General features: G+C 49.6%; 1 protein-coding gene across 1 annotated transcript in view; it reads left to right on the top strand.

Annotated features, from left to right (window-relative positions):
• The window catches only part of RASGRF2 (Ras protein specific guanine nucleotide releasing factor 2), an 839,627-nt gene that overhangs the window by 632,827 nt on the left and 190,387 nt on the right, over window positions 1–16,413 (top strand). Inside the window, exon 16 of the mRNA XM_030193334.1 lies at window positions 14,955–15,080. Within this exon, the coding sequence (XP_030049194.1) occupies window positions 14,955–15,080 (126 nt within the window). The remainder of the gene's footprint in view (window positions 1–14,954; window positions 15,081–16,413) is intronic.

Genomic DNA, 16,413 nt, shown 5'->3' on the forward strand with positions numbered 1-16,413 from the left:
AGGGACGAGCTTTTGACTGGCTCCAGCAGAGCATAGCCGACATCCAAGTGTCAGTGCCGGGCGACCTGCAAGTCGGAGGGAGGTTGAAAGCTTTTCACCAAAGGTGGCCTCTCATAACCTCCGATCAGTGGGTTCTTCAAATAGTCCGGCAAGGATACACCCTCAATTTGGCCTCAAAACCTCCAAATTGTCCACCGGGAGCTCAGTCTTACAGCTTCCAGCACAAGCAGGTACTTGCAGAGGAACTCTCCGCCCTTCTCAGCGCCAATGCGGTCGAGCCCGTGCCATCCGGGCAGGAAGGGCTGGGATTCTATTCCAGGTACTTTCTTGTGGAAAAGAAAACAGGGGGGGATGCGTCCCATCCTAGACCTAAGGGCCCTGAACAAATATCTGGTCAAGGAAAAGTTCAGGATGCTTTCCCTGGGCACCCTTCTTCCCATGATTCAGGAAAACGATTGGCTATGCTCTCTGGACTTAAAGGATGCCTACACACACATCCCGATACTGCCAGCTCACAGGCAGTATCTGCGATTTCAGCTGGGCACACGTCACTTCCAGTACTGTGTGCTACCCTTTGGGCTCGCCTCTGCGCCCAGGGTGTTCACAAAGTGCTTGGCTGTAGTAGCAGCGGCACTTCGCAGGCTGGGGGTGCACGTGTTCCCATATCTCGACGATTGGCTGGTGAAGAACACATCCGAGGCAGGAGCCCTGCAGTCCATGCAGATGACTATTCGCCTCCTGGAGCTACTGGGGTTTGTGATAAATTACCCAAAGTCCCATCTTCTCCCAGTGCAGAAACTCGAATTCATAGGAGCTCTGCTGGATTCTTGGACGGCTCGCGCCTATCTCCCAGAGGCGAGAGCCAACAACTTGTTGTCCCTCGTCTCGCGGGTGCGAGCGTCACAGCAGATCACAGCTCGGCAGATGTTGAGATTGCTGGGCCACATGGCCTCCACAGTTCATGTAACTCCCATGGCCCGCCTTCACATGAGATCTGCCCAATGGACCCTAGCTTCCCAGTGGTTTCAGGCTGCTGGGGATCTAGAAGACGTGATCCACCTGTCCACGAGTTTTCTCAAATCCCTGTATTGGTGGACGATTTGGTCCAATTTGACTCTGAGACGTCCTTTCCAAATTCCTCAGCCACAAAAAGTGCTGACCACGGATGCGTCTCTCCTGGGATGGGGAGCTCATGTCGATGGGCTTCACACCCAAGGAAGCTGGTCCCTCCAGGAACGCGATCTGCAGATCAATCTTCTGGAGTTGCGAGCGATCTGGAACGCTCTGAAGGCTTTCAGAGATCGGCTGTCCCACCAAATTATCCAAATTCAGACAGACAACCAGGTTGCCATGTACTACGTCAACAAGCAGGGGGGCACCGGATCTCGCCCCCTGTGTCAGGAAGCCGTCAGCATGTGGCTCTGGGCTCGCCGTCACGGCATGGTGCTCCAAGCCACATATCTGGCAGGCGTAAACAACAGTCTGGCCGACAGGTTGAGCAGGATTATGCAACCTCACGAGTGGTCGCTCAATTCCCGTGTAGTGCGACAGATCTTCCAGGTGTGGGGCACCCCCTTGGTACACCTTTTCGCATCTCAAGCCAACCACAAAGTCCCTCAGTTCTGTTCCAGGCTTCAGGCCCACGGCAGACTGGCATCGGATGCCTTCCTCCTGGATTGGGGGGAAGGTCTGCTGTATGCTTATTCTCCCATACCTCTGGTGGGGAAGACTTTGTTGAAACTCAAGCAAGACCGAGGCACCATGATTCTGATTGCTCCTTTTTGGCCGCGTCAGATCTGGTTCCCTCTTCTTCTGGAGTTGTCCTCCGAAGAACCGTGGAGATTGGAGTGTTTTCCGACCCTCATCACGCAGGACGAAGGGGCGCTTCTGCATTCCAACCTCCGGTCGCTGGCTCTCACGGCCTGGATGTTGAGAGCGTAGACTTTGCCTCTTTGGGTCTGTCAGAGGGTGTCTCCCGCATCTTGCTTGCTTCCAGGAAAGATTCCACTAAGAGAAGTTACTTCTTTCTATGGAGGAGGTTTGCCGTCTGGTGTGACAGCAAGGCCCTAGATCCTCGCTCTTGTCCTACACAGACCCTGCTTGAATACCTTCTGCACTTGTCTGAGTCCGGTCTCAAGACCAACTCTGTAAGGGTTCACCTTAGTGCAATCAGTGCATACCATTACCGTGTGGAAGGTAAGCCGATCTCAGGACAGCCTTTAGTTGTTCGCTTCATGAGAGGTTTACTTTTGTCAAAGCCCCCTGTCAAGCCTTCTACAGTGTCATGGGATCTCAATGTCGTTCTCACCCAGCTGATGAAACCTCCTTTTGAGCCATTTTCTTGGTGGCAGTTACTTCAGCTCGTAGAGTCAGTGAGCTTCAGGCCCTGGTAGCCCAGGCCCCTTACACCAAATTTCATCATAACAGAGTAGTCCTCCGCACTCACCCTAAGTTCTTGCCAAAGGTTGTGTCGGAGTTCCATCTGAACCAGTCAATTGTCTTGCCAACATTCTTTCCCCGTCCTCATTCCTGCCCTGCTGAACGTCAGCTGCACACATTGGACTGCAAGAGAGCATTGGCCTTCTATCTGGAGCGGACACAGCCCAACAGACAGTCCGCCCAATTGTTTGTTTCTTTTGATCCCAACAGGAGGTGAGTGGCTGTAGGAAAATGCACCATATTTAATTGGCTAGCAGATTGCATTTCCTTCACTTACGCCCAGGCTGGGCTGGCTCTTGAGGGTCATGTCACGGCTCATAATGTTAGAGCCATGGCAGCGTCGGTAGCCCACTTGAAGTCAGCCACTATTGAAGAGATTTGCAAAGCTGCGATGTGGTCATCTGTCCACACATTCACATCTCATTACTGCCTGCAGCAGGATACCCGACGCGACAGTCGGTTCGGGCAGTCAGTGCTTCAGAATCTGTTCGGGGTTTAGACTCCAACTCCACCCCCCTAGGCCCATGTTTGTTCTGTTCCAGGCTGCACTCTCAGTTAGTTGGTAAATTTTTTAGGTCAATCTCAGTTATGTCCTCGCCGTTGCGAGGCCCAATTGACCATGGTTGTTGTTTTGAGTGAGCCTGGGGGCTAGGGATACCCCATCAGTGAGAACAAGCAGCCTGCTTGTCCTCGGAGAAAGCGAATGCTACATACCTGTAGAAGGTATTCTCCGAGGACAGCAGGCTGATTGTTCTCACAAACCCGCCCGCCTCCCCTTTGGAGTTGTGTCTTCCCTTTTCTTTGTCTTGCTACATATGAGACTGGCCAGCACGAGCCAGTTTCGGGCGGGAAGACGGCCGCGCATGCGCGGTGCGCATGAGCGCGCGAGGACTAGCAAAGGCTTTTGCTAGTGAAGATTCCGATTGGAGGGGCTGCCGTGGACGTCACCCATCAGTGAGAACAATCAGCCTGCTGTCCTCGGAGAATACCTTCTACAGGTATGTAGCATTCGCTTTCTCGGGGATGCAGTCTTTTGTTTAGTAATTTATAATAGTCCTCCTTTCTTATTTTTTTTCTTCCCCATTTTACCAGCAATGTGGTTAGAGTATTGGATTGGAAGGGTTGGGTTGGGAATGGGGAGTTTGCTTTGATCTTATGGGGGAGGGTTAGGGAGTCATAAGAGTCCAGTCTCTCAGATTCCTCAGTGGCCTTTTCTGTCTCAGCTTGGGTGGTGGGGGTATGTGGTCTGGGGGTAGGTCTGATATTTAGGGGTGGGGGTTGGGTTGGGAACAGGGAGTATATTTTTGTAAAAACTTGATGACAGCTTGGGTTCCTTCCTTTTTGTATATATTGTGTTTGTTTCGCACTGCTTTATGATGTACCTGTATACTGTTGATTGGTTTTACTTGGTTTGGTAAAAAAAAAAAATTGTTGAACATAAAGAGGGGCATAATCGAATGGGGCGCCCAAGTTTTCCTGGGGCCGTCCTCGCAGGACGTCCCGCGAAGGGGCAGGGAAACCCGTATTATCAAAACAAGATGGGCATCCATCTTTCGTTTCGATAATACGGTCGGGGACGCCCAAATCTCCACATTTAGGTCGACCTTACAGATGGTCGTCCCTAGAGATAGTCGTCCCCGATTTTCAGCGATAATGGAAACCGAGGACACCCATCTCAGAAACGACCAAATCCAAGCCATTTGGTCGTGGGAGGAGCCAGCATTCATAGTGCACTGGTCCCCCTCATATGCCAGGACACAAACCGGGCACCCTAGGGGCACTGCAGTGGACTTCATTAATTGCTCCCAGGTGCATAGCTCCCTTACCTTGGGTGCTGAGCCCCCCAACCCCCCCCCCCCAAAAAAAAAAACCCACTCCCCACAACTGTACACCACTACCATAGCCCTAAGGGGTGAAGGGGGGCACCTACAAGTGGGTACAGTGGGTTTTGAAATGTAACAGTTTGGGGGGCAGGGGCCTGGGTCCGCCTGCTCCAGGGACGTGCATATTGCTGTCATGGAGCTGGGTATAACATTTGAGGCTGTTAAAAAAAATTATGTGTTGGTTTTTTTTTTTAGGGTGGGAGGGGGTTAGTGACCACTGGGGGAGTAAGGGGAGGTCATCCCAGATTCCCTCTGGTGGTCATCTGGTCTGTTCGGGCACCTTTTTGAGGCTTGGTTGCAAGAAAAAATGGACCAAGTAAAGTCGGCCAAGTGCTCGTCAGGGACGCCCTTCTTTTTTCCATTATTGGCTGAGGACACCCATGTGTTAGGCACGCCCCAGTCCCGCCTTCGCTACGCTGCCGACACGCCCCCGTGAACTTTGTTCGTCCCTGCGACGGAAAGCAGTTGAGGACGCCCAAAATCAACTTTCGATTATGCCTATTTGTGTCGGAAGATGGGTGCCCTTCTCTTTCGAAAATAAGCCTGAAAATCACCCACTTACAATTAAGTCATTTGCTCAGATGCTTACTTCAACGATCAGCATTATCAACTCATTCATGGAGGCTTGTGACATAGGAAAGGGATGGTAGCAAACTAAGGGGCCCTTTTACCAAACGGTGATAAAAAGTGGCCTTAGCGCATCTTTACGCAGGTCTTTCCCACGCACTAAAGCCATTTATACCACTGGGGTAAAATGGCCAAATTTTCTGGGGTTTTTTTTTGTGATTAATGGCCATATACTAATTGTTCCTTTAGCATGTGGCCATTAGCATGTGAGCCCCTACTACCACCCATTATGTAGGTGGTAAGAGCTCACGTGCTAAGTATGTGCTAATCAGTGCGCAACAGTGTAGCTGCGCTAACCAATTACCAATCAATTGGAAGAAAGCAGTGTTTCTGGGGTAACAATTGGCACAATAATATTAGTTCCCCTGAAGACGCCAATACATTGGTGAAACATGGTCCATGTTGGGAACCATGAACTCTGAACAATGGATATCGTATTTATGAAATCACAAAATTGAAGTATAAAAGTTTTACTCTGACTTGAGGCTCGCATCAGTTCCTGCATAGCAGTATCCTACTGATAAATGGAAAACGATGCACCCGCTAAAGTCAACACAAGTTAAGTAGATACCAGGTTATAAGTTTTTGAAAGCTGTATTTTTGGACTGGTTTAGCTGGTATAATACTATATAGTAGAGTGGAGGTAGGGAGTGCTATGATGGTGGCAATGGTGTTTTTACGTATCTCGAGTCTTCGGGTCGCTGTAAAACACCAAAAAAACTGAGCACAATTTGAAATTTTATTCACATATATATATTTTTGCACAATAAGTTTTTTTATAAACCATATATTTAGTTTAGATTGAGGCTTATTAAATTTTAACTGCCCAGACCCTCGACCATTCTTCTAACTTTCGAAGATCCCTTCTCATCGTTTCTACTCCATCCAGGGTATTCACTCTATTGGCTATCTTCGTGTCATCTGCAAAAAGGCAAACCTTTCCTTCCAACCGTTCAGCAATATCTCTCACAAATATATTAAACAAAATGGGCCCCAGCACCAACCCCTGAGGAATCCCACTGCTCACCATCCTTTCCTCCGACGGATTCCATTTACCACACCCTCTGCCACCTGTCAGTCAACCAGTTTTCTATCCAGTTCACCACTTTCGGTCCTAAGTTCAGCCCATTTAGCTTATTCACGAGTCTTCAGTGGGGGACCGTATCAAAGGCTTTCTCCGAGGAATAGCAGGCTGCTTGTTCTCACTGATGGGTGACGTCCACGGCAGCCCCTCCAATCGGAACACTTTACTAGCAAAGGCCTTTGCTAGTCCTCGCGCGCTGATGCGCACCACGCATGCGCGGCCGTCTTCCTGCCGAACCGGCTCGTGTTCGTCAGTCTTCTTTTGTCCGCGCTCGGGACGATCGTGTTTGCGCCATTTCGCGCCCCTCAAGTTGACCCTCGCGCGTCTTTGAGCTTTTGCTTAAAAAAAAAAAAAAGGAACTTGGAGGAAGACCTTTTCGGTCTTTTCCCCTTTTCCCGTGTTTCCAGTTTTTGCCCCGCTAAGTTTCCTTTCGTTTTCGGGGTAGGCCCTTTTGAGGCCTCAGTTCGAGTTTTTCTCTCCCTAATTTTGGTGCCTTTACCGCCATTACGAGTTTTGATTTCGCCGGCGTGATTTTTCCGCCCATGTCATCGAAGTCTTCCAGCGGCTTCAAGAAGTGCACCCAGTGCGCCCGAGTAATCTCGCTCACTGATAGGCACGCATCGTGTCTTCAGTGTCTGGGGGCTGGGCACCGCCCGCAGGCCTGTAGTCTTTGCGCCCTTTTACAGAAAAGGACTCAGGTAGCGAGATTGGCCCAGTGGAACATGTTGTTCTCGGGCTCTTCGTCGGCGACAGCACCGGTGGTATCGAGTGCATCGATGTCGACAGCTTCAAGACCTTCGACCTCGGCATCGACTGCATCGAGGCATCGACCCTCTGCATCGTCGGTACCGAGACATCGAAAGGCTGCGTCGGCGTCGGTGGTACCGGGACCTCCACTAGTGCTGATGTCGTCGGACGGTGGTGCTTCGACTGGAGTGCAGGTGAGGGCTGTCCATTCCCCTGCTGGTGGCGGTGAGCCTTCGGGTGGGTCTCCCCCTACCCTGAGGGCTCCTGCGGTACAGCCCCCCCGAGACCGACCTTCTTCGGCCTCGGCCCCAAGGAAGCGACGGTTGGATTCTACGTCCTCCTCGTCGGTACCGGGAAGTTCTGGTGACATGCTTCGTTTGAAAAAGTCAAAGAAGCATCGACACCGGTCTCCTTCCCGCATCGGTACCGAGAGCTCCGGGTCGCCGAGGGAGTCGGCACCCAGTAGGCATCGGCACCGGGAGGACCGCTCACCCTCTGTTCAGGAGGTGTCGATGCGCTCCACCTTGGACAGCCCGGAACAGCCTCCACGCCCGGAACAGACTCTGACTTCGACGCCTGCATCGGCTTCCATGTCTTTCTCCACAGCCGCTCTGCACGAGAGTCTCCGGGCCGTTCTCCCAGAGATCCTGGGAGAGCTGTTGCGCCCTTCCCCTCCGGTACCGGGGGTGCTTGCGCCACCAGTACCGTCGAGTGAGGCGCCAGCTGGCCCCTTGCCCGGGGTGAGGTCTCCGACATCGGTGCCGCTTGCGGTACCGACTGCGGTCGCCTCCCAGGAAGGCTCCCCGACGACGTCGGCGGAGGGAGCTTCGCCGGTGCGGGCGAGGGAGTCTACCTCTCGACGCTCCCACCGTGGCCATGTTTCCACGGAGTCGAGTCGGGCACGGCTTCAGACGCAGGTTCATGAACTTGTGTCTGATACCGATGGTGAGGCCTCGTGGGAAGAGGAAGAGGACATCAGATATTTCTCTGACGAGGAGTCTGATGGCCTTCCTTCCGATCCCACTCCCTCCCCTGAAAGGCAGCTTTCTCCTCCTGAGAGTCTGTCTTTTGCGGCCTTTGTCCAGGAGATGTCTACGGCCATCCCCTTCCCGGTGGTTGTGGAGGACGAGCCCAGGGCTGAAATGTTTGAGCACCTGGACTATCCTTCTCCGCCTAAGGAAGCGTCCACAGTACCCATGCATCATGTCCTAAAAAAGACATTGCTGGCGAACTGGACCAAGCCTCTAACTAATCCCCACATTCCCAAGAAGATCAAGTCCCAGTACCGGATCCATGGGGACCCAGAGCTGATGCGCACTCAGTTGCCTCACGACTCTGGTGTGGTGGATCTGGCCCTAAAGAAGGCTAAGAGTTCTAGGGAGCATGCTTCGGCGCCCCTGGGCAAGGACTCTAGAACCTTAGACTCCTTAGGGAGGAAGGCCTACCATTCTTCTATGCTCGTGGCCAAAATCCAGTCTTACCAGCTCTACACGAGCATACACATGCGGAACAATGTGCGGCAGTTGGCGGGCTTGGTGGACAAGCTCCCTCCTGAGCAAGCCAAGCCATTTCAGGAGGTGGTCAGGCAGCTGAAGGCGTGCAGAAAATTCCTGGCCAGAGGGGTATATGATACCTTTGATGTTGCGTCCAGGGCCGCTGCTCAAGGTGTGGTGATGCGCAGACTCTCATGGCTGCGTGCCTCCGACCTGGAGAATAGGATCCAGCAGCGGATTGCAGACTCCCCTTGCCAAGCGGACAATATTTTTGGAGAAAAAGTCGAACAGGTGGTAGAGCAACTCCACCAGTGGGATACCGCTTTCGACAAGTTCTCCCGCCGGCAGCCTTCAGCATCTATCTCCTCAGGTAGACGTTTTTATGGGGGAAGGAAGACTGTTCCCTACTCTTCTGGTAAGCGTAGGTACAATCCTCCTTCTCGACAGCCTGCGGCCCAGGCTAAGCCCCAGCACGCTCGCTCTCGTCAGCAGCGTGCGCCTCAGCAAGGCCCCTCGGCTCCCCAGCAAAAGCAAGGGGCGAGCTTTTGACTGGCTCCAGCAGAGCATAGCCGACATCAACGTGTCAGTGCCGGGCGATCTGCCGGTCGGGGGGAGTTTGAAAGTTTTTCACCAAAGGTGGCCTCTCATAACCTCCGACCAGTGGGTTCTCCAAATAGTCCGGCAAGGATACACCCTCAATTTGGTTTCCAAACCTCCAAATTGTCCACCGGGAGCTCAATCCTACAGCTTCCAGCACAAGCAGGTACTTGCAGAGGAACTCTCCGCCCTTCTCAGCGCCAATGCGGTCGAGCCCGTGCCATCTGGGCAAGAAGGGCTGGGATTCTATTCCAGGTACTTCCTTGTGGAAAAGAAAACAGGGGGGGATGCGTCCCATCCTAGACCTAAGGGCCCTGAACAAATATCTGGTCAAGGAAAAGTTCAGGATGCTTTCCCTGGGCACCCTTCTACCCATGATTCAGGAAAACGACTGGCTATGCTCTCTGGACTTGAATGACGCCTACACGCACATCCCGATACTGCCAGCTCACAGGCAATATCTGCGATTTCAGCTGGGCACACGTCACTTCCAGTACTGTGTGCTACCCTTTGGGCTCGCCTCTGCGCCCAGAGTGTTCACGAAGTGCTTGGCTGTAGTAGCAGCGGCGCTTCGCAGGCTGGGAGTGCACGTGTTCCCCTATCTCGACGATTGGCTGGTAAAGAACACATCCGAGGCAGGAGCTCTGCAGTCCATGCAGATGACTATTCGCCTCCTGGAGCTACTGGGGTTTGTGATAAATTATCCAAAGTCCCATCTTCTCCCAGTGCAGAGCCTCGAATTCATAGGAGCTCTGCTGGACTCTCGGACGGCTCGTGCCTATCTCCCAGAGGCGAGAGCCAACAACTTGTTGTCCCTCGTCTCGCGGGTGCGAGCATCCCAGCAGATCACAGCTCGGCAGATGTTGAGATTGTTGGGCCACATGGCCTCCACAGTTCATGTGACTCCCATGGCCCGCCTTCACATGCGATCTGCTCAATGGACCCTAGCTTCCCAGAGGTTTCAGGCTGCTGGGGATCTAGAAGACGTGATCCACCTGTCCACGAGTTTTCTCAAATCCCTTTATTGGTGGACGATTTAGTCCAATTTGACTCTGAGACGCCCTTTCCAAATTCCTCAGCCACAAAAAGTGCTGACTACGGATGCGTCTCTCCTGGGGTGGGGGGCTCATGTCGATGGGCTTCACACCCAGGGAAGCTGGTCCCTCCAGGAACGCGATCTGCAGATCAATCTCCTGGAGTTATGAGCGTTCTGGAATGCTCTGAAGGCTTTCAGAGATCGGCTGTCCCACCAAATTATCCAAATTCAGACGGACAACCAGGTTGCCATGTATTACATCAACAAGCGGGGGGGGGGGGGCACCGGATCTCGCCCCCTGTGTCAGGAAGCCGTCAGCATGTGGCTCTGGGCTCGCCGTCACGGCATGGTGCTCCAAGCCACATATCTGGCAGGCGTAAACAACAGTCTGGCCGGCAGGTTGAGCAGGATTATGCAACCTCACGAGTGGTCGCTCAATTCCCGAGTAGTGCGCCAGATCTTCCAGGTGTGGGGCACCCCCTTGGTAGACCTCTTTGCATCTCGAGCCAACCACAAGGTCCCTCAGTTCTGTTCCAGACTTCAGGCCCACGGCAGACTGGCATCGGATGCCTTCCTCCTGGACTGGGGGGAAGGTCTGCTGTATGCTTATCCTCCCATACCTCTGGTGGGGAAGACTTTGTTGAAACTCAAGCAAGACCGAGGCACCATGATTCTGATTGCTCCCTTTTGGCCGCGTCAGATCTGGTTCCCTCTTCTTCTGGAGTTGTTCTCCGAAGAACCGTGGAGATTGGAGTGTTTTCTGACCCTCATCACACAGGACGAAGGGGCGCTTCTGCATCCCAACCTCCAGTCTCTGGCTCTCCCAGCCTGGATGTTGAGAGCGTAGACTTTGCCTCTTTGGGTCTGTCAGAGGGTGTCTCCCGCATCTTGCTTGCTTCCAGGAAAGATTCCACTAAGAGGAGTTACTTCTTTCTATGGAGGAGGTTTGCCGTCTGGTGTGACAGCAAGGCCCTAGATCCTCGCTGTTGTCCTACACAGACCCTGCTTGAATACCTTCTGCACTTGTCTGAGTCTGGTCTCAAGACCAACTCTGTAAGGGTTCACCTTAGCGCAATCAGTGCATACCATTACCGTGTGGAAGGTAAGCCGATCTCAGGACAGCCTTTAGTTGTTCGCTTCATGAGAGGTTTGCTTTTGTCAAAGCCCCCCCGTCACACCTCCTACAGTGTCATGGGATCTCAATGTCGTTCTCACCCAGCTGATGAAACCTCCTTTTGAGCCACTGAACTCCTGCCATCTGAAGTACTTGACCTGGAAGGTCATTTTCTTGGTGGCAGTTACTTCAGCTCGTAGAGTCAGTGAGCTTCAGGCCCTGGTAGCCCAGGCCCCTTACACCAAATTTCATCATAACAGAGTAGTCCTCCGCACTCACCCTAAGTTCTTGCCAAAGGTTGTGTCGGAGTTCCATCTGAACCAGTCAATTGTCTTGCCAACATTCTTTCCCCGTCCTCATTCCTGCCCTGCTGAACGTCAGCTGCACACATTGGACTGCAAAAGAGCATTGGCCTTCTATCTGGAGCGGACACAGCCCAACAGACAGTCCGCCCAATTGTTTGTTTCTTTTGATCCCAACAGGAGGGGAGTGGCTGTGGGGAAACACACCATATCCAATTGGCTAGCAGATTGCATTTCCTTCACTTACGCCCAGGCTGGCCTGGCTCTTGAGGGTCATGTCACGGCTCATAATGTTAGAGCCATGGCAGCGTCGGTAGCCCACTTGAAGTCAGCCACTATTGAAGAGATTTGCAAAGCTGCGACGTGGTCATCTGTCCACACATTCACATCTCATTACTGCCTGCAGCAGGATACCCGACGCGACAGTCGGTTCGGGCAGTCAGTGCTTCAGAATCTGTTCGGGGTTTAGACTCCAACTCCACCCCCCTAGGCCCATGTTTATTCTGTTCCAGGCTACACTCTCAGTTAGTTGGAAAAATTGTTAGATCAATCTCAGTTATGTCCTCGCCGTTGCGAGGTCCAATTGACCATGTTTGTTGTTTTGAGTGAGCCTGGGGGCTAGGGATACCCCATCAGTGAGAACAAGCAGCCTGCTTGTCCTCGAAGAAAGCGAATGCTATATACCTGTAGAAGGTATTCTCCGAGGACAGCAGGCTGATTGTTCTCACAAACCCGCCCGCCTCCCCTTTGGAGTTGTGTCTTCCCTTGTCTTTGTCTTGCTACATATGGGACTGACGAACACGAGCCGGTTCGGGCGGGAAGACGGCCGCGCATGCGCGGTGCGCATCGGCGCGCGAGGACTAGCAAAGGCCTTTGCTAGTAAAGTGTTCCGATTGGAGGGGCTGCCGTGGACGTCACCCATCAGTGAGAACAATCAGCCTGCTGCCCTCGGAGAATACCTTCTACAGGTATGTAGCATTCGCTTTGCTGAAATCCAAGTAGATTGCATCTAGCACACGGCCTTCATCCATTTCTTTTGTCACCCAGTCAAAGAAGTCAATGAGATTCATTTGGCAGGATTTTCCTTTGGTAAAGCCATGTTGCCTCAGGTTCTGTAACCCGTTGTCTTCTAGAAAGTTAACTATCCTTTCTTTCAGCAGCGACTCCATTATTTTTCCTACCACCGATGTGAGACTTACCGGTCTGTAGTTTCCCACTTCTTCCCTGTCTCATTTGGCAGGATTTTCCTTTGGTAAAGCCATGTTGCCTCGGGTTCTGTAACCCGTTGTCTTCTAGAAAGTTAACTATCCTTTCTTTCAGCAGCGACTCCATTATTTTTCCTACCACCGACGTGAGACTTACCGGTCTGTAGTTTCCCATTTCTTCCCTGTCTCCACTTTTGTGAAAAGGGACCACATCCGCTCATTTCCAATCTCACGAAACCTCTCCCGTCTCTAAAGATCTATTAAATAAATCTTTAAGAGGTCCCGGTCGGACCTCCCTGAGCTCCCTCAGTATCCTGGGATGTATCCCATCCGGCCCCATAGCTTTGTCCACCTTCAGATTCTCCAGCTGTTTATAAACTCTTTCTTCCGTAAATAGCGCAGTATCCACTCCATTCTCAAACATTCCTTCAGCAGCCAACCACGGTCCTTCACCTGGATTTTCCTTCATGAACACCGAAGAGAAGTAATTGTTTAGCACACTTGCTTTATCCTCCTCACTTTAGCACACTCGCTTTATCCTCCTCACTTTCCACATAACCATTCTCATTATCTTTCAGTCTCGCAAATCCATTCCTATCTTTCCTCCTTTCTCCAGTATACCTGAAAAAGGTCTTGTCACCTCTCTTTACATCTTTAACCATTTTTCTTCCGCTCGCACTTTTGCTAGCCATATTTCCCTCTTCACTTCTTTGAGTTTAATCCAATAATCTTTTCCGTGATCCTCTCGTTGCGTTCTTTTGTATTTCTTGAACAAAGCCTCTTTTGCTCTTATTTTTCAGCTACTTGGTTGGAAAACCATATAGACTTCCTGTTTCTCTTGGTTTTGTTTACTTTCCTCGCGTAAAGGTCAGTTGCCATATTTATAGCAGCCTTCAGCTTTGACCACTGATATTCCACTTCTCCTACACCTTCCCACTTCAACAGCTCCTTTTTCAGGTATTCCCCCATTTTATCAAAATCAGTACGTCTGCAATCCAGTACTTTTAGTTTTGTGCATCCACACTGCGCCTTCGCCCTTATATCAAACCATATGGTGAGATGATCACTATTACATAGGTGGGCACCCACCCGGATATTAGAAACACTTTCTCCATTCGTGAGCACTAGATCCAGCATCGACCCTTCCCTCGTGGGTTCCGTCACTATTTGTCTGAGCAAGGCACTTTGACAGGCGTCCACAATCTCCCTATTTCTTTCCGATTCCGCAGACGGGACGTTCCAATCCACATCAGTCAAGTTGAAATCTCCCAACAGTAGCACCTCCTCTTTCATAATAATCTTTTGAATATCCTCTATCCGATCCTTGTCTAGCTTCTCTATTTGTGTCGGAGGTCTGCAGATAATCCCTGTGTGGATACAGGTTCCATCTTCTCTTTCCAGGACAATCCATAAAGCTTCTTCCTTTCCCCAGGTGCCCTGCGTTTCAGCCACTCTGATATTGTCTCTCACATACAGCGCCACTCCTCCACCCCTTCAGCCCTCTCTATCCTTTGTAAAAAGATTATAGCCCGGTATAGTCACATCCCATTCATGGGGGAATCATTGAATCACGTCTCTGTAATAGCAGAATAATGGTGCTCCACACTTAAATTTAGGTGCGGGCATTTGCACCACGTTTCGTTGGTGCAAAAGGCCATGTCTAAATTTACACGCAACCTCTCTGCTTAAGCATTAATTCTATAAGCTGCACCGAATTTTAGGTGCAGCTTATAGAATACTGATTACTTTGTTTTTTTGGCACTGTTTAGGTGCCTTGTATAAAATCTAGCCCTAGATGTGGTTAGGGGAAATTATGACCCATGTAAAGGTTTCAAGTTAAGAATTGCCTGTATCTGAGAAATAGACCTCTTGCCTGCAAAGGGAAGAATATTGGACAAACTGTGGGTTTTCAAGGAAATATTCTTAAGTCATGTGGGTTCACTGCCTAATTTTAAAAAAGCAGATGAAATGCTGCACAGACTTGTACAAAAGTTGTCTCTGTTCAAAGTGTAATATTTCAAAGCATATATTGACTTTAGAGTGAAATAAGCTTTGGTTTATAATTTCATTTTGTTAAACTGGACCAGTAGGTGTACATTGAAATCAGTATGTTATCATAGTGGAGACTTTAATACTATAATTGAAGAGCGAGTTATAAACATGTGTACTGAAACTGATTTAGGGGCATAGTTATCAACTAGGGCTATAATTAAGATTTGTTATCTTACTACTAACTCATGCTATTTTAGCACAGGTCACATTTTATGCAATGAGTCGTAGTTACTAATAACTGGGATTGACAGTAAAATAACACATCTTAAAGGTAACTCACACTGATAACTTTTCCCCTTATAGACTTATATACAGAACATCTATAGTAAAGTCTACAGAACGGAATACTAATGCTGAATATTGTAATTACAGCAGCAGTTCAGGAGTCGGGGACAGTGGACAGAACAGTTTCTGAAAGTACTCAGACAGCGGATACAACAGAGCTTTCTCCAAGTAGATCACCTTCAACTCCACGGCACCTTCGTTATCGGCAAACAGCAGGTAAGAGAGTAAGCCTTGGATTAGAAAGTATTATTATTATTACATCACATTTCTATACCACTAAAACCACAAGTTCTAAGCAGTTTACAAAATCAAGAAACCAAGGTCTAATCCTTAGGAATTACATGGTGTACAAAATAACATGGGAATCATTAGTCTTAATAAGTTAAACAAATTTTCTAAAATGTACAGTCTTAAATTGTTTCCTAAAATGCAAATAATCTGGCATAAGAACATAAGAATAGCCATACTGGGTCAGACCAATGGTCCATCTAGCCCAGTATCCTGCTTCCAACAGTGGCCAATCCAGGTCTCAAGTGCCTGGCAGAAACCCAGTTAGTAGCAACATTCCATGCTACCAATTCGAGGGCAACCAGTGGCTTCCCCTATGTCTCTCTAAATAGTAGACTATGGACTATTCCTCTAGGAATTTGTCCAAACCTTTTTTAAACCCAGATACGCTAACCGCTATTACCACATCCTCCGGCAGCGAGTTCCAGTGCTTAACTATTTTTGAGTGAAAAAATATTTCCTCCTATTTGTTTTGAAAGTATTTCCATGTAATTTAATTGTGTCCCCTGGTCTTTCTACTTTTTAGAAGAGTGAAAAATTGATTCACTTCTACCTGTTCTATACCACTCAGGATTTTATAGACCTCAATCATATCTCCCCTCAGCCATTTCTTTTCCAAGCTGAAGAGCATTACATTGGCCACCCTCCAATCTTCAGGTAGTACGGATGATTTTAACAACAGGTTACAGATCACTATACATACCTGTCAGTACATTTTTCCAAACTTTAGGAGCTTGGAAAGCCAGTAATCTTTCAAAGAGATTAAGGGGGTCTTTTACTAAAGCTTAGCTTGAGTTATGTGCAGCAGGGCCCATTTTATTCCTATGGGCCCTGCTGCAGATAACTCAAGCTTTAGTAAAAGACTCCCTAAGTCTTTCACTCTCTTAGGAGATGGTAATGCAAATGGTTGATAATTATGTAACCTTTTATATCTACCAGGGTAGTAAAAACCAAATGGACCAAAAGGTATCCTGGACATTCTCCATTTAAAATGTTACATAATAACACAGGAAAATTTAAATAACACCCTGGCCTCAATAGGCAACCAGTAAAGCTCTTCATAATATTTTGAAATTCAATCAAATTTATATGAAGAGAAAATTAACCTTCTTATAATGGATCCATTATAAGTTGAACTTGGTGTTCCTATAAAGTCTTTTGGAAATAAGGATACTGGCTCACAAGTTGGCACAGGCGTCCCTGAGGAAGATTTTGAAACAGGGTTCCTTGTTGGACGTTGAGAGCATTCAACAATATAGCA

The sequence above is a fragment of the Microcaecilia unicolor genome, chromosome 2 (assembly GCF_901765095.1).
Source record: "Microcaecilia unicolor chromosome 2, aMicUni1.1, whole genome shotgun sequence".
NCBI lineage: Eukaryota > Metazoa > Chordata > Amphibia > Gymnophiona > Siphonopidae > Microcaecilia > Microcaecilia unicolor.